Below are 17675 nucleotides of genomic sequence, written 5' to 3'. Positions count from 1 at the left end.
TGGAACCTCCCGTATACCGTGCGGGTGTCGTGCCAATTCGACCACTGGGGCTGTGGTAATATTTATCGCAATAACAACTGTAAGATGGAGCACCGATTCCTAGGTCGACAGTGTGTATAATAAACAGTTATATATATTGCCAGTCAGGTCGATTTAAATTACTTTAATTGTTATTCTATATACTGGCGAAAGAAATTTATTATTCTGTTTAAAATAAATGAATTTGAAAAAAACTTTTAAGGGGTTTTTTATTCTTGTACTGTTACATAAGAAATTGATTTTTTTAAATTTAAAATGGCGGCTCTCGCTTTCACGCCATGAAGCCATAAACGACGTGAGTTTATGCGCGCGGGGCGCTCCACAGCCTTACCAGCTGATCTGAAACAAAAAAACAAAAAATTTATTAAACTAGACTAAATTTAGGGGGCCTCATCGTTTTCCGATTTTAAAAAATCCCTGGAAAACAAAATGGCAGCCATTTGAAAAAAAAACCATTTTTCCCGTTAAATGGGTTTTTTTCAAATGGCTGCCATTTTGTTTTCCGGGGTTTTTTTTTTAAATCGGAAAACGATAAGGCCCCCCAAATTTAGTCTAATAAATTTTTTGTGTTTTTTGTTTCAGATCAGCTGGCAAGGCTGTGGAGCGCCCCGCGCACATAAACTCAGGTCGTTTATGGCTTCATGGCGTGAAACGAGCCGCCATTTTAAATTTAAAAAAATCAATTTCTTATGTAACAGTACAAGAATAAAAAACCCCTTAAAAGTTTTTTTCAAATTCATTTATTTTATATAAAAAAAAAATTCCTGAAATTCATGAATTTTTTGGGCCTCTGAACCAAAACCTCTCCTTAAATGTTTTAGAAGTTCTTTTTGGTTATTTTTTGTTGTGAAAATTAATGAAAACCATGTGAAAGCATATAGATATTTAGTTCAGTTTTTATTTTTTGTTAATTTTGTTCAAAAAGCTCAATTAAAACATTAGAGATGTGATTTTAATGTCTAAATTTGTGAGTTCTTAATATAAACAGAAGTCTTATATTTTTATTATTTTTTCTGGGTTTTTATAGGGTATGGTCAAATCTCCCTATACGGGTGGGTCATGTCTCCCACCCCTTGGGGAGAGATGAACCAAATCTCGTTTTTTCTTTAAATTAATATAACACTTACGTTTATAAACTTATTGAAATTACAAATTCCACAAATTGTAGCCATATAAGGCTTTACTTTGACATGAATAAAAAATCTATATATCAATTACACTAAATTTTATGGACCTTCAAGTAAAACGTGGTTCAACTCTTCCGGATTCCCCCTTACGCGCGAGATACGCATAAATGAAAGTGTAGTGTATTGTATTGTGTCAATAAAATATGTTCATTGTAAAACTTTATATAATACTTTCATAGAAAAGCTTGTACTATAAACTACAATAATAATGTAATTTGTTTTCATCGCAACTGCATAGAAGACTCCAGATTCCTCTTTTCTTGTTTCATTATTTTCATCGTGACGATTTTTTTGCATTGATAAAATTACGATATCGCTTTAAGAGAAATACTTAAATATACTCGCATAAGAATAGAAAAATAATAGAGAAAGTAACAATTATATATAATATGTAAAATAGTACCTACAATATAGATTCTATATGTACAGTTTTCTAAAATTATTTTGCACAATTTATATTTTTAACGTTTTGGCATTGTTATTTATGTAAATCATGATAATAAGTACACTGTATAAATGTAGAAAAAAAAAAGAAAAAGGATTCATGTTTCTAAAAATAAGAGTCATGGAATAATAATAAACCGCCGGCAGTCTTATACACCATTAAAAAAGTCAAAAAACATACAAATTTCCCTCTCTTTCTCTCTCTCTCTTTCACGTTATCAACCATTAATAAAATCTTCAACCGTATGATTTAATCATAGAACATGTGATGGCAGTATTTCAGATGAGTTAAAATTAATTTGTCCAAAGTGGAAGCTGTCATATTACTAAATATAAATATTTCATATTATCATTAATTTTTTATACTTAATAATAACTATAAAATTTAAATTTCTTAATTTATATACAAGATGTAACATAATATGTCAATTGCTTTGTAGTACTGAATTCTCTTTTCTCAAGTGTGTCTCTCTTATCATGATATATCCTACTTGAATGTGTAGCACTATATATATATGTATGATGTGTGTGTGTGTGTGTGTGTGTGTGTGTGTGTGTGTGTATATATATATATATATATCCCCGTTATATATCCCCGAATGTACAACTATTAATGTCTAATTTTTTGTTACTCGCACACACACACACACACACACACACACACACACACACACACACACACACACACACGCACACGCACACGCACACGCACACACACAAACACACACACACACAAAGATATTACTTGGCAAGCTGTACTTATTACTATTCTAAAATAGCATACTTTTACATTTTTAAATATTATTGCTCGACCTATATAATTAGACTTATAAAAATTTGCTGTTGTTTATATAATCTATTTATAAAATCGTACTTTAAGTTTCTCGCTCACAATATAGCAGCCATTTGAATTATGTCATGAAACTTGTACTACCATTTTTAGTACTTTTTTTCAGAAATTTTTATCAAACGTTCAGTATTTTATCAAACTTTCTTATAGCACTTGTATGGAAAGTTTTAGTATTCATATACAGTTTATAAAAATTACGTACATTTTCAAGCATAATCAAAGATTCATGCTTTTCGTCTCTCGAGATTAATAAAAATAATATTAACAGTCTCGTAAAATAATACGTTTTCCGCATCAGTAAATCACTACACGTATTAGATACTTACCATTTAACTCTTATGTCCTGAGATTATATCTGCAAAAAAAGAGCAACTGTAATGATTTCTTACCACAATGTTTCGAGGAAATTATGTTTGTCTTACTCTTTTAAATAAATAGCAGTGAATTCAGTTTCATTCAGTCAACAGTAATTCGTTTCCATATCGCGATGGACAGTTACGGGTGCCAAAACATGATGTGGCGATCCCAAATATGTCGTAGGGGAAGGCATTCCGATGTCGGATTCTTTAGTCAAATCCGATTCGATGTTATTGTCGATGGTTAATAGGGGTTCGGAGGCGAATGTCTGCTGTTCGGAATCATCGTGAGGCGTCATTGTGCTGTACCCATGATCACTGTCCCCACCAGGTGGCCTTCTATAATTGGTAGAAACTCTGTACGGTGATATAGGTGCAACACTGTCTCTCACGAGACAATCCAAATTATTTTTGGTCTGATCCAATTCTGCCGGTTCCGGATCGCCCTCGATATGCGTCATACGCAATGTATCGGGCGAGATTTGGAGATGCAAACATTGATGCTCCAGATTTGAGTGCACTGATCGGAGTCTGTAGCAGAACAGAATGACACCTAAAATCAAGAACAGTGCAAGAATTCCACCAGCTACCGGTCCAACTGATGGCCACTCTCGTACTGCAATCTCATCTGTCGATTGTGAATCTGGAAAGGTATAATTTTGTTATCTAATGGTTAATGGAAAAGAAAAAAAAAAAAAAGACGGACTTACTGTAAGTGCCATCGCTGTAAGGTATCAAAGACCCAAAAATTCCTTTAAAACATACGGACATATCAGAGCAAAACGGTTGCTGCAAAGGAGTCTCTCCATCAGTGTCGACATGACACCACTGACAATCCGCGACACCCAAACAGTCACTCTCCGTCGTATATGATTTGCAATTGATAGATGGGCATGCTTTTAAATTCATCGGCTCTATCCACGGAGTTTGTAAACTCGATCCTTGCTCATACATAGGCGGACAAGGATCCAGATTATCGATATTTTGTTGTGAACAGCCAGAAGAATACAAGGAGCATTCGCAAGGACACTCACAACCAGTTTGTTCCATACTTCTGCAATTCAAGCACGAGTGATCCATCTGTAATATTCAATAAACAGATACAATATATCACGTAGTAAACTTAAAAATATCTTAGAACAAAAAAGTGCAATAAATTGTAGGCTTACCGTGCTGCACGGACAAAAAGCTCTAAGCAAATTACACTGATTTGTCATATTGACAACACCAAGGAATACATTGGTACCCGGTACAGCAGCTACCTGATATTTAACACAATGCTCGCCATGTGCTATATTAGTGAGCACCTCGTCGAGCGATGTGTTAAACTGATAGTACCTTTGCACAGTGCCATCTAAGTGGCTAGCACATGATTTTTTTTTCACGAACGATCCATGATTCAATATGTCGTTAGCTACTAAGAGCTCCTTGTGCGTTAAATGTTGTTGCTCGATCTTGTCTGTCGCTTCCAACAGCTTTGGATGTGATACCAAATAGCCTTTATCATCCATCAGGAAACACTTTACAGTTACGTCATGACAGAACGGAAACATGTTCAGTAACACTCTCATGATGTAACTCATTGTAACATCCATAGACATAATAGCAATCGCATAATTTGTGCTTCCATTAGCCTTGACAGAATATTTTACAGTTTGACTTAGAGTGACTACATAGCCTGATCCAGCTGCATCTAAGTAAGGTGGAGTTAAGATTATCTTATCGAATTGTTCCAGTGCTTTCCCATACCACATTCGCCTTTTGGGATCAAATCCAGAATCTAATATCATCCCTGGAAATATTTCTAATACTCCACTGACCGTACTAGCAATGTATCTAGAATGAAAAAATAAAATAAAGTGTAAAGATATTAGTTTATAAGCCATTGATAAAAAATTATGTATGAAATTGTAATCACCTTCTTATTATAAATTTATTTAACGAACTCTCAACGTGCTGCTTTTTAAAATGTTCTAAAACTTGTGCTAGCATTGCTACGTCTGGTTTTACGGACGGATGTAGACCGGGATTAGCTAAAAGACCTGTTACATCTTTTATATATGCCATATAACTTTGTACATTCACGGCTGAACCTGTTTCCAGTAATTTCAATTGTTCCATTGGAGATTGAAAGCACCATGGTGATAGATAAAATACACCGGTTGCTAAAAAAAAAAGTATTTTAATATTTACAAATTTTATAAACAATAGTTACTAAATTTTATTTTCTTACATAAAGTTATAATCTTGTTTCTGTAAATGCAAAGTGTATCTTTGTCAACGACAGTTTGAAGCATAAGATCGAGGCGATGATGTAATATATTTGCCGGCAGAGGAGGCACAATTCTCGCTACAGGCGATATTCCCTCTTCAGTCGTTGATGCCAGGCATATTATCAAGTCATAAAAAATTAAGTGTTTCCATCTATACCGCTTCTATATTGTATATAATGTATGTTAAAAGTTTTTAACGTATTTTTTATTTACGGGCCGGTTGTTCCAACATATTGGTAATCTAACTAATAGTTAAATCATATGTCTATCTTTATTTAATTTGAAGGAAAAATAAAGATACATACATATATGATTTAACTATTAGTTAGTTTACCAACAGGTTGGAACAACTGGCCCTACATCTTTTCAAATATTTATGGATATATTATCTTACCTGCTCGCCCAACTTTGTCTTTACATCCATGATTCCTTTCTTCTCATTTATCATTTTCAATACTGTTTGACTATCTATATTTTCAATGTCTTGCAAGTGCACCTTAAGTGGTTGCTCAACTATTGTCTCAATCCTGGGAAAATTTTTATGCATCCAAACCACTCCTTTGCTATCGAAAAATATAGCATATACGCTTGGACCAACATTAAAATATGTTATGTCGTCAAGGAAGTCACGTAATTTTATCTCTAAGGATATTAATGCAGTTTTTGTGACTTGCCCAATAGATACTGTCATTGTCTTGCTATATGGCTCAATATATGGATCTGAGACATGATAAGCTTTCTTATGGTAATCAGGGCATTGCAAACAAGAAAATAGTTTTCCTATCTCATATACAAGAACATTTTGCATTGGAAAAATTACAATACTGTCATTGCTTAATTTTTTAATAACAGTGGACGGTTGCTGGTCTAAAAATAAATTAAGATATAAAAATATTCCTCATATAAATTAAAGTAAAGTAAAGAAATTAGCTTACTTGTAACAATAACAGTTTTGAGGTAAGCCTTAAACTTTTCCGAAATTATTTCAAAAATTCTTTGTACGTTTGATATATTTTGTAATTTATTAGTCAAATGCATAATAAGCACTTCACCAGTTAGATTTTGTGTTAATTTTTTAAAATCAATCTTTGTCACCTCATTCGAATCTGAAAGAAAATTAAGGATGTGAAGTCAGCATATATTTTTTAAACAATATAATAAAGTACTGATAGGTTAGTGCTAGAACAATTGCTCGTTAAATAAAAAATCTAGATTAGGTTCCCAAATCTGTTATCTCGCATGATATAAAAAAATCTTGAATGGAAAATATTGTTTCACTAACAGAAACAGTAACAAGAATAAAAATTTAAATAAAGTAGATGGACTGAATATAATTGAATAAAAAGTAACAAATCGTGATACTGTGATTAAAAAATCTGAAAGAAAAAATCTACTTACTAATTTCTATTAATTACCTGTTCTACTTAAACTATCGATATAACGGGTTAATTGAAACTTATTAATATCTGTCGCCTTTAACAAGCTATCTTTACAAAGCAGGGGAGCAGTATTGGCAAGGCCCACAACAGCAATATTATCCATTTCAGAAAGCATATCTATAATAGTTTTGGCTGTTACTTGAACCAAAGCTAGCTCTGATTCAGACATGAATGTGCCATGTTCCAAAAGTAGAATGACATTTTTTTCAGAACAGTACTGAGATAATAAAAGAGGTCCGACATTGTGAGTCAATATCGGTGGCCCACACATTATATCTGGTTCGTTTATTAGCAGTATATGCATGTTCTTCCACTCTTGATCTCTTAGCTGCGTTGTAAGTTCTGCAAACAAACCCAATAATATATCATATCATCTAGGGCTGCATTGCAGAACCATGCTCTTAGCGCTATAAGCGTGTTCTGTCCTTGTTCAACTTTCTGTAAGTAACAAAGATAGAACGATGCTCGAGCGTTGAGAACGTGATTCTGGAACGCAATCTAGATAAAGCATAAAAATTACATTGTTCTGATAATAGATACCTTTCATGATATCGGTGCATATATCTGAAACTCTGTTCATCTCCATCATATCGTATTCGACTATTCGACTAGAATAAATGACAGGGAACGGTTTGTGTGTCAGTAAGTGATATACGACTTCGTGGACTTGCTCAAAGACGTCAATGTGCGACATCAATTTATTGTTAAATTTGTCAACTAAGGCACTCAGTTTTGCATCCAAATTGCTGGAGACATCCACGAAGTCCATCTTATCAGTCATCTCCTGGAACGAGGAAGCGCCGAGCTCTTCGTCAACGATGGATCGCAGCGTCTTCGAGAGATGTGACACAACATCTCTCAGGCACATGCCGTTTAGGGGTTCCGCTAACACCTGTTTACGCGTCGGTTTGCCGAACTGGCACTTGACGGCATCGGCGACGCCATCGTTAACGGCTACGCAAATATTCGTCAGTAACAATGCTGAACCTAAGTACAGAATCTTGTTTACAGTTATCCCAGCGGAGTTGGAGCCGCTTCGGCGGCAAGCGTCTCTCATCGTGATCATAACCTCACGAATTCGCATTACGACAGTGACAGCTCATGCCGGCGATAAGTGATAAATGAGCATTTCAAGCAGCCGAAGCAGCGTTGTCGTGTATCGCGTGATTTTCGATGCTTCCCGACTCATGCATGATACGCACGGATCACATCAAAACTTGAACCGCTTGGACGTCATTTCGTTTCAGCACTTTACACAATATGGCGTCTACAAAAGAATTATTTTATTAGTTTATTTGACGAATATGTATATGATTTATCATCAACTTTAATTACCATCGAAAGTAATATAAACATGATGTTTTAAAATTTTAAGTAAAAAGATTTACGAATACTATGGAGAGAGAGAAAAAGGGAGAGGGAAAGGGAGAGGGAGAGAGAGAGGGGAAGAGAGAGAGAGAGAGAGAGAGAGAGAGAGAAAATAAAAAAGATAAAATTCTTAAAACTAGTGCATCCATCAGTTCAGCAATAGAAAACAGACCCAAAGATTAATAAAATGTGTAAAAAGGTTAAGGCCCGGACACATAGAAAAACTTAAGCAGTAAAACTCAAGCAGTAAGCAAATCAGCCAATCACAATTAAGAACTTAAGGCACGGCCCTAAGCGGTAGCGAATCCATACCGTTGATTTCTTACTGCTTAAGTTTAACTGCATAAGTTTTTCTATGTGCCAAGGCCCTTATATGGCAAAAAAAAAAATATATGTATATATATTTGAAAATTAAATAGAAAGTGTTATATATATATTTCTAGTTATAAAAGAAATAAATTGTAAGAGAGGAATATCTTAAATAATACAAAAAATAAATATAAAATTCATTAATTCTAAAGTCGAATTTATTTGGTAATGAAAAATCAGAAAAATTACGTTTACAGAAGGCATTTATTCCCAGACAGCACACAATATCCTATGGATGTCCATCTTATGTCCAGAATGCCTATGGACGTTATCAGAGAGAAGCCTGAGGGTGGACAGATCAGGTGCCTGCTACAGGTGCGGGGCTGAGGGGCACACGGCGAAGGAGTGCGGCGCTCCCATTAAATGCGTGGTGTGCGAAAGTAATAAGGGTTTGCCCCACGACCACCGAATAGGGGGACCGCGATGCACAGGGTGCAAGAACGTCAAGGGAAGGGAATCAAATGGCAAAGGGTCCGTGACTACGCCAAAGGCAACAAGGGCCAGGGCGGGGTCCGGGCAAAAGCCGAAAGTCGTGGAGAACCTGGTGATCTCCGGTTTCGCCGTCTCCCATGAAGGGAAGTTTGTCGCCGGTCCGGAGGACGAAGCCGCCCCCAAAATCGTCTGGGGAGAAGGCGGTTGCACCGCAGGAGGGGGGGGGGCCGCAGAAGAGATGGAGGTGGAGGTAGCAGCAGAGGAGGCGGTACTCCCCCAACCTGATGTGGAAACAGGGAGGGAATCTCCGCAGAATATGGATGCGGAATGGGAGTCCGCAAACAACAAGGACTCAGTTGGGTGGGATGAGCTGGAGGACTCTTTGGTGGGCCGTATGTAATGGCCTGGCCGGTCCTCCAAGCGAACCTCAACCACGCCCGCGCGGCTCAGGATCTTTTCTGCCAGACAATGGCGGAGCGCGGGTGTGGTCTGGGGATCGCGGCCGAGCTCTACAACGTCCCAAGGAACCACCCTTGTTGGGCAGGGGACGGGGGGGGGCTCGGTCGCGATAACGTGGAGGAATCTGCCGGAATCTCCTCAGGGCGTCCCGAAGAAGTCGGAGAGAGGGTACGTCCGCGTGGATTGGGGGCCCATCTCGGTAATTGGGATATACGCCCCTCCAAGTTGGAGCCTGGCCGAGTACGAGCAGTTCTTGACTGAAGTCGAGGACTGTGTTCGCGGATGCTCGTCCGGCCGGGTTATTGTCGCCGGGGATTTTAATGCGAAGTCACGCGTTTGGGGTTCCCCGCGGCAGGATCGGAGGGGCGACGCCACAGAGGAATGGGCGGCGAGCCTCGGCCTGACACTGATAAACACGGTCCGAGCGAGCACGTGCGTGCGGCGGCGGGGGGAGTCGGTGGTGGACCTGACTTGGTCCACCCCTCTCGTCGCCCGCGATATACGCGACTGGCGGGTGGCTGCGGACATGGAGACACTCTCCGATCATCAGTATATTATGATGACGGTCCACACCACCCCCAGGGAGGTACTCGCCCGCCGCCGACTTGTCAACAGGGACAAACGGAGGTGGGCCCTCAGGAAAATGGACGGGGACCGTTTCCACGCGGCCATAGCCGCCCTTACATGGGGCGGAGAGGAGGAGGTGGCTGACAGGGAGGACGTGGACGTGGATCGGATGGCCGGGGGTCTAGCGCGAGTGATGGCCAAGGCCTGCGACGTTGCGATGCCCCGGGTCCGGTCGCTCCCCCCCGAAAGGCCGTGTATTGGTGGACGGAGGAGTTGGCTGCGCTACGCCGCTCCTCCGTTACTGCCAAAAGAAGGTGGCAAAGGACCCGCGCAGGCAGAGGCGATCCTTTGGACGAGGAGGAAGCGGGGGAGGCCTGGCGTACCGCCCGCCAGGCTCTCTCCACAGCCATATTTGCGGCCAAGGGGCGCTCCTGGAGAGAGCTCCTCGACAGCGTAGAGGAGGATCCGTGGGGACGTCCTTACAAGCTCGTGTTAGACAAGCTTAAAGCTTGGACGCCCTCGCTTACGGAGACGCTGGCTCCCCGGTTTGTCGGCGTGGTAGTCGACAAACTCTTCCCCAGAAAAGATGGGGGAGAGGTGAGATTCCCGCCGACGGCAATCTCGGAATGGAAGGAGGAGTGGGGGGTCAACGAGGAAGAGCTGTCGAGGGCTCTCAAAAGGGTCAGGAGGAACAAGGCTCCTGGCCCTGACGGGATACCCGGGAGAGCTTGGACCTTGGCCGCAGGGGAACTATCCGGCAGAATGCGAAAAACATTCACTGAATGCCTGAGGGCCGGACGGTTCCCCACAAGATGGAAGGAGGCCAGCCTGGTGCTCCTGCTGAAGGCGGGCAAGTCTCCGGACTTGCCCTCAGCCTACCGGCCCGTGTGTTTGCTGGACGAGGTGGGTAAAATTTTCGAGCGAGTTATCGCCGAACGCCTCGTCCAGCATCTGTCCAACAGGGCAAAAGGCGGTATTTCGGACGACCAGTATGGTTTCCGTGCCGGGAGATCAACGATCGACGCAATCAAGCGCGTCCTATCCCGGACGGAGGCCGAAATAGAGGCGGGGAGGGTAGTGATGGGCGTTTCTTACGACGTCAGTAACGCCTTTAACTCCCTCCCCTGGCCGGTGATCGGGGAGGCCCTGAAAGGGTTCGAGGTCCCCGACTATCTCATCGAGGTCGTCCGAGATTATTGCAAAGATCGCGGACTTATATACACGGACCGGGATGGGGTCCTGAAGTTTAGGCTCGTCGAGTGCGGTGTTCCGCAGGGGTCAGTGTTGGGCCCCCTGCTCTGGATCATCGGCTACGACCGAGTTTTCAGGACCCCTCTCCCCCTAAACTGCTGGCTCTCGGGTTACGCGGACGACGTGTACCTGGGAGTCAGCGGGGGAGAATGGCAGGAGCTGTTTGGGCTGGCCAACACAGCAGCGAAATGTGTGGTGCGCTCAATACGGAGGCTGGGCTTGGAGGTGGCCCCGCAGAAGACTGCGGCGACAGTTTTCTGGAACCGTCGGGCGCGGGGCCCTCCTCCTGAACGACTCAGTCTCCGTGTGGAGGGAGTACGAGTCCCGACCACTCCTCACCTCAAATATCTGGGGGTTTGGCTGGACGAACGTAGGAGCTTCAGCGAGCACGTGAATCGCGTGGCCCCAAAGGCCAAGAAGATGGCCAATAGCTTGGCCAGGATCCTGCCAAACATTGGCGGGGCGAGCGGTCACGTGCGTCGCCTTTATGTGGCGACCGTCCATTCGGTGCTGCTGTACGGGGCACCGATATGGTGGGAGAAGGTGGGTGGCAGCACCCACCTAAATGCCAAGATGGCGGCCGCGCAACGGATAATCGCGCTTAGGGCCGCCAGGGCGTACAGGACGGTCTCCCACATGGGGGCGACAGCCCTCGCGGGAATCCCTCCTATGAGGCTCCTGGCCAAGTCGTACGCCAAAATGTACGAGGCGGCCAGTGAGATAAGAAGGGTACATGGGACGATTCCGCCGAGGGCAAAGCGGGCGCTGAGGCTCCGAATCAAGGAGGCCCTCCTCCAGGACTGGAAGGCGTACCTTGCGGACCTGTTGCAGGCGCAGCAGCCGCGGAAGGTCTACGGGAGGAGGGTCCTCGAAGCGGTCCAGCCGATACTCGAGGAGTGGTTGGAGGGCAGCAAAAAGAGATTCGCTGCTTTCCACGCGGCACAGGTGATAACGGGCCACGGATGTTTCGGCGACTACCTGTGCCGCATCGGGAAGGAGCGCACCACACGCTGCCACTACTGCCCCGAGGCGGTGGACACGGCGCAGCACACCTTGGAGGCGTGCCCAGCGTGGGACGCGGAGCGCCGTGTTCTCGGGGCAGCGATAGGCCAGGACTTCTCTCTCCCGGCGGTGTTAGCCGCCGTGGCAGTGCCGGGGGAAAACGGGAGAGAGAGGTGGAAAAAATTCGTCTCCTTCTGCGAAGCGGTTATGTCGCGGAAGGAGGCGGACGAAAGGATTAGGAGGGGAGAGGTTTCTCCTCCCGCGTCGTCGGGGAGGGAGAGCTCTGACGACGACGGGAGTGACTAGCGACAACCGGGCACGGGTGGGGGAGGCGCTCTCTCCGACGAGGAGCGCTCTGTAACCCCTGCCCACACTGTGCTCGGGCACCCACTTCGTCCGCGTTTTTCGGGGAGGAAGTTTGGAGTTGGTGTTGGGCGTTATGCCGAGGAGAGGGTGGAACGGGGGCAGACCGCTGGGTCTGCCTCCCTACCACCCATTTGGTGCCAAGAGGGTTGGCGGAGTAAGAAGGGGCGGGCCGGCGGGGGCTCGGGCGGGATCCCCTTTGGGGTTCCCGCCACTAGTGCTCCCCCCGGTCCGCGGGGGCGGGGGGGTCGTCCGCCACGAGGAGGGTTGATAGCTCTCCCGGGGCGGCGGCTCCTGACCGCGCAATCAGGGGAAGTGAGGGGAGAAGGAGGACACTCCGCGCAGGGGGGGCGATATTGCCCCTCGTCTTTTGTTGCCTCCTCCTCCCCTTACCCGGGGGGCGGTCGGGTGGACGGGGATATCCACCCGGCCGCTGCTCAGATGTCGAGCAACTCCGGAAGGGGGGGGTGGCGGATGGGCGTGGTGACACCCATCCGTCACAAATTAGATTTGATTGCCTAAAAGGGCGACGTACGGGGGGGGGGGCCACGGAAGGATCAGTGCGTTTCCCGGGGTCCCCCCGGTACAGTACAGTGAGGGTCACTCGTGGTGGTTTTAGCCGGTAGGTCGCGGAGAAATGGCGGGACCTTCGGGTCTCTGCTCTCCGTGGAATCCAGCATTACCCTGTCCCACCCCGGGGGCAGGGTGTCTTTCCCTCTCCGGAGGGGCTACTGGTGTTCCCGACGATGGCGGAGGCGCTCCCCGATCAGGGGCGCTCCCCGATCAGGGACGCTCCCCGATCAGGGACGCTCCCCGATCGGAGGCTTTTTACGGCCTCCGTGACTGGTTGTCCCTGTGACTAGTTGCTCCTGTGACTGGTTGCCTCCGCGGGTTCGAGGGACGCCAGTAGTTGAAGATTTCCACCATGTTAAAAAAAAAAAAAAAAAAAAAAAAAAAGAGAAGCCTGAGGGTGCCATTACATGGAGCGCGGAAACGCGGAAACGCGGAAGCGCGGAAGACAAAATTTACTAGATTTCCATCGATCCGTTCCGTCTGTTTTGAATGCCTTAATATTACATGGAGCATATTTTGAGCGGAAAAGCGGAACGGAGAATTATAAAATATTAATTTTTAACGGTATTTATTGATTAAAATGCTTGTATTCAATAGATAAGCTGAAAAGATAAGCATATTAATAAAAATTGCAATGAATTAAGTGAACACAATTTTAAGAAATGAATACAAATGTCTATTTGTCAGGGTGCCATTACATGGAGCGCGGAAACGCGGAAACGCGGAAGCGCGGAACAGAATAGTAACTAGATTCCGCGTTTCCGCGAGTTGAGTCCCGCACGTTTGAACGGAAAAGCGGAATCCGCTATTATCGTGTATGTATGTATGGCTGCGTTTCGATATTCACTGCCAGTACTTAACGCAGCCTATGTATGTACCCTGGCTTGCATATAAGATATACTTCATAATAACCATCAACATGATGTTTGGATCTATAATATTATACTGCCACTTTTATTAAATAATAAAGTAATCGAAGAGTATGTGTAAAAGCTTTTTTTTCAATGTGATTAAACAGCTCCGAAATTTGATTGAGTATACTGTATCCGCGTTGACAACGGATTTTGACGCGTTCGTTCCGCGAGTTTGTTTCTCCTTATATTACATGGAGCACAATTTGCGCGGAAAAGCGGAACAGTATAGTGACAAATAGACATTTGTATTCATTTCTTAAAATTGTGTTCACTTAATTCATTGCAATTTTTATTAATATGCTTATCTTTTCAGCTTATCTATTGAATACAAGCATTTTAATCAATAAATACCGTTAAAAATTAATATTTTATAATTCTCCGTTCCGCTTTTCCGCTCAAAATATGCTCCATGTAATATTAAGGCATTCAAAACAGACGGAACGGATCGACGGAAATCTAGTAAATTTTGTCTTCCGCGCTTCCGCGTTTCCGCGTTTCCGCGCTCCATGTAATGGCACCCTCACTATACTGTTCCGCTTTTCCGCGCAAATTGTGCTCCATGTAATATAAGGAGAAACAAACTCGCAGAACGAACGCGTCAAAATCCGTTGTCAACGCGGATACAGTATACTCCATCAAATTTCGGAGCTGTTTAATCACATTGAAAAAAAAGCTTTTACACATACTTTTCGATTACTTTATTATTTAATAAAAGTAGCAGTATAATATTATAGATCCAAACATCATGTTGATGGTTATTGGGTGCGTTCAGCCGATACTCCGCTAGCCTATAAGTAATCGTGAGCAGTCGCTCGTTTTCGCTCGTTTCCTCTCCTTTGACCCAATGGATTAAAAGGAGAGGAAACGAGCGAAAACGAGCGACTGCTCACGATTGCTAGGCTAGCAGAGTATCGGCTGAACGCACCCATTATGAAGTATATCTTATATGCAAGCCAGGGTACATACATAGGCTGCGTTAAGTACTGGCAGTGAATATCGAAACACAGCCATACATACATACATACACGATAATAGCGGTTTCCGCTTTTCCGTTCAAACGTGCGGGACTCAACTCGCGGAAACGCGGAATCTAGTTACTATTCTGTTCCGCGCTTCCGCGTTTCCGCGTTTCCGCGCTCCATGTAATGGCACCCTCAGGGTTTAAACGGAAAAGTGGAATCCGCTATTATCGTGTATGTATGTATGGCTGCGTTTCGATATTCACTGCCAGTACTTAACGCAGCCTATGTATGTACCCTGGCTTGCATATAAGATATACTTCATAATAACTATCAACATGATGTTTGGATCTATAATATTATACTGCCACTTTTATTAAATAATAAAGTAATCGAAGAGTATGTGTAAAAGCTTTTTTTTTCAATGTGATTAAACAGCTCCGAAATTTGATGGAGTATACTGTATCCGCGTTGACAACGGATTTTGACGCGTTCGTTCCGCGAGTTTGTTTCTCCTTATATTACATGAAGCACAATTTGCGCGGAAAAGCGGAACAGTATAGTGACAAATAGACATTTGTATTCATTTCTTAAAATTGTGTTCACGTAATTCATTGCAATTTTTATTAATATGCTTATCTTTTCAGCTTATCTATTGAATACAAGCATTTTAATCAATAAATACCGTTAAAAATTAATATTTTATAATTCTCCGTTCCGCTTTTCCGCTCAAAATATGCTCCATGTAATATAAGGCATTCAAAACAGACGGAACGGATCGACGGAAATCTAGTAAATTTTGTCTTCCGCGCTTCCGCGTTTCCGCGTTTCCGCGCTCCATGTAATGGCACCCTGATGAGAGAGGCCACGGCCACGGGCGCGATTTCGCTGTAACTTTATTTTGAAGCGCCTCTATGTCCACAAAATGTGGACATTGAACTACGTGGCCAATGTCTATAAATATGTAGGTAATGTCCACGATTTTGTGGTGCTCTTCCGTGCTATGTCTACGACCTCGTGGTAACAGAGAGAAGCCTCTCTGATGGTAATGTCCACGATATTGTGGTGCTCTTCCGTGCTATGTCTACGACTTATTTATATATGGTATAAACAGAAAGAAGCCTCTCTGGTGGTAATGTCCACGATTTTATGATTCTCTTCCGTGCTATATCCACACAGGAACGAGGAACGATTAAATAGAATAGATACGGCCAGTTTCACCGTCTTTCGATTCACGAGGCGAATAGACACGATTAGGAATAAGAATAGGGGAATAGGAATAGGAATAAGAAAATAGGGGAATTGTAAAAAATATTTTACATATATATTACATCCATATTATTTTTTGTTATTATAAAAAATGACATTAATTCCCCTACCCCTACCCCTGCCTCCACCTCTGGCCCCACCCCTAACTCTCCCCCTGGCTGTTCCTCTTCCTCTTCCACGTGTAGCCGCAAGGGTCGCATGTACAATATTTTGTAAAACTCGTGTCTGAAACAGAAAATTTAAAAGCATGTTAATACATTTTAAATATAAAAATGCAATAATAACTAATTAATTATAAAAACAATTATAACAATAATCTATAATTCTGAGAAAATTCTGAACACACTCGAATTTTAATATACGAGAGCAGAGACGAGAGTACATTAAATATCCTAGTATTTGCAGGATACACAACACTATTATATATTAAAACGTATAAATAAAGGACACTTACATTTATCGTTATAATATTTCCTTCCGTCGTCGACCCCGCCGTCGGCGCCGTGACCGCCGTCGTTGCCGTCGCCACTGCCGTCGGCGCCGTAACCGCGTCGTCGTCATCGGCACCGTACTCGGCACCGTGACCGCCGTCGTCGTCATCGACACCGTCCTCGGCACCGTGACCGCCGTCGTCGTCGTGGACACCGCCGTCGCGGCGCCGTGACTGCCGTCGTTGCCGTCGCTACTGCCGTCGTTGCCGTAGCCGTAACCGCCGTCGTCGTCATCGGCACCGTACTCGGCACCGTGACCGCCGTCGTCGTCAGTCGTCATCGACACCGTCCTCGGCACCGCTATCTTTTTGATATTGTCTGAAAAAATTATATAATTAATAAATAACAATATAATTATATGGTATAAATAATAAATAAAAGACATAATTTGCAAATAAGCTACATGTATCTGTACTTACTATTTCTCGCTCTGCCTCGTGCCTCGTACTTCCGTGCCGCGATGCCACTGACCGACTGACTGAACACGCAACACGCAATGTGACCGAAAGATCGTGTTTTTTTTTCGGCAGCAAAATATGCGTATCGCATTGTTGCCGCTATTCAATCACGCGCGCGCGTGGACCGATTCGATCCATAGATTTTGACCGTATTTTTTCCTTTCTACTTGATTTAAGGGGATGCTAAAGCCGTCCAAATTACCGACAATTCATTTCAAAGCTCTCATTTTGAAACGGCTTTACAGATCGCAAAATCCTTTTACAGGGATAAAGTAGAGGTACTAATGAAGGGTGGGATTGTCAAATAATTAGTAATAATTGAAAAAAATTTTAAAATGCTGTCACCTCAAAACCTTATTTTCTGATATAAACAGTTGTATACGTAATATGTACGAAATTAAACTTTCCCACCCTTCAGAAGACGTGCACAAACAATAACGTACCTTTGAAATTGAGATTGAAAGCCTGGAATAAAAATGAGAGCTTTGAAACGATCGTGTATATTTTTCACAAAAATATTCACGCAGAGCAGCAATTATGTCACAGCAGTAGTTCACGGATCTTGCGAGAAATGGCGCGATGGCGCACGCAGCTGTGGGCAGTTTCGGGGTT

General features: G+C 43.4%; 2 protein-coding genes and 1 long non-coding RNA gene across 3 annotated transcripts; 1 reads left to right on the top strand and 2 right to left on the bottom strand.

Moving 5' to 3' along the window:
- Positions 1–1327: 1327 nt before the first annotated feature.
- Positions 1328–8068, bottom strand: LOC143908772 (VWFA and cache domain-containing protein 1). The gene is made up of 11 exons (XM_077426558.1): positions 7924–8068; positions 7129–7855; positions 6565–6930; positions 6085–6255; positions 5544–6016; positions 5110–5311; positions 4795–5041; positions 4046–4712; positions 3587–3956; positions 2943–3519; positions 1328–2875 (listed from the first exon to the last, which is right to left on the bottom strand). The coding sequence occupies exons 2-10, from the start codon at positions 7670–7672 to the stop codon at positions 2981–2983; spliced, it is 3579 nt and encodes a 1192-aa protein (XP_077282684.1). The 5' UTR covers positions 7673–7855; positions 7924–8068; the 3' UTR covers positions 1328–2875; positions 2943–2980.
- LOC143908774 (uncharacterized) lies at positions 3386–4828 on the top strand. The gene is made up of 2 exons (XR_013260244.1): positions 3386–3527; positions 4613–4828. It is a non-coding gene; the product is annotated as an uncharacterized LOC143908774 (long non-coding RNA).
- Positions 8069–16249: 8181 nt separating the features above from the next.
- Positions 16250–17627, bottom strand: LOC143908767 (uncharacterized). The gene is made up of 3 exons (XM_077426538.1): positions 17025–17627; positions 16569–16923; positions 16250–16339 (listed from the first exon to the last, which is right to left on the bottom strand). The coding sequence occupies exons 1-2, from the start codon at positions 17152–17154 to the stop codon at positions 16577–16579; spliced, it is 477 nt and encodes a 158-aa protein (XP_077282664.1). The 5' UTR covers positions 17155–17627; the 3' UTR covers positions 16250–16339; positions 16569–16576.
- Positions 17628–17675: the final 48 nt, after the last annotated feature.

This window comes from Temnothorax americanus, unplaced genomic scaffold (assembly GCF_048541705.1).
Source record: "Temnothorax americanus isolate GAGA-0224 unplaced genomic scaffold, ASM4854170v1 Scaffold115, whole genome shotgun sequence".
Taxonomy (NCBI): Eukaryota; Metazoa; Arthropoda; class Insecta; order Hymenoptera; family Formicidae; genus Temnothorax; species Temnothorax americanus.
This window is presented reverse-complemented; position numbering and strand designations above follow the sequence as displayed.

What these genes read in the sequence shown, in the direction of transcription:
- LOC143908767 (XM_077426538.1), bottom strand. Translation starts at nt 17,154, where the DNA reads ATGCGATACGCATATTTTGCTGCCGAAAAAAAAACACGATCTTTCGGT. An exon ending in ACGAGGCAGAGCGAGAAATA is followed by an intron (nt 16,924 to 17,024) that starts GTAAGTACAGAT and finishes TAATTTTTTCAG; the next exon opens with ACAATATCAAAAAGATAGCG.
- LOC143908772 (XM_077426558.1), bottom strand. Translation starts at nt 7,672, where the DNA reads ATGCGAATTCGTGAGGTTATGATCACGATGAGAGACGCTTGCCGCCGA. An exon ending in AATAAATTTATAATAAGAAG is followed by an intron (nt 4,713 to 4,794) that starts GTGATTACAATT and finishes TTTTCATTCTAG; the next exon opens with ATACATTGCTAGTACGGTCA. An exon ending in CTTTTTGTCCGTGCAGCACG is followed by an intron (nt 3,957 to 4,045) that starts GTAAGCCTACAA and finishes TGAATATTACAG; the next exon opens with ATGGATCACTCGTGCTTGAA.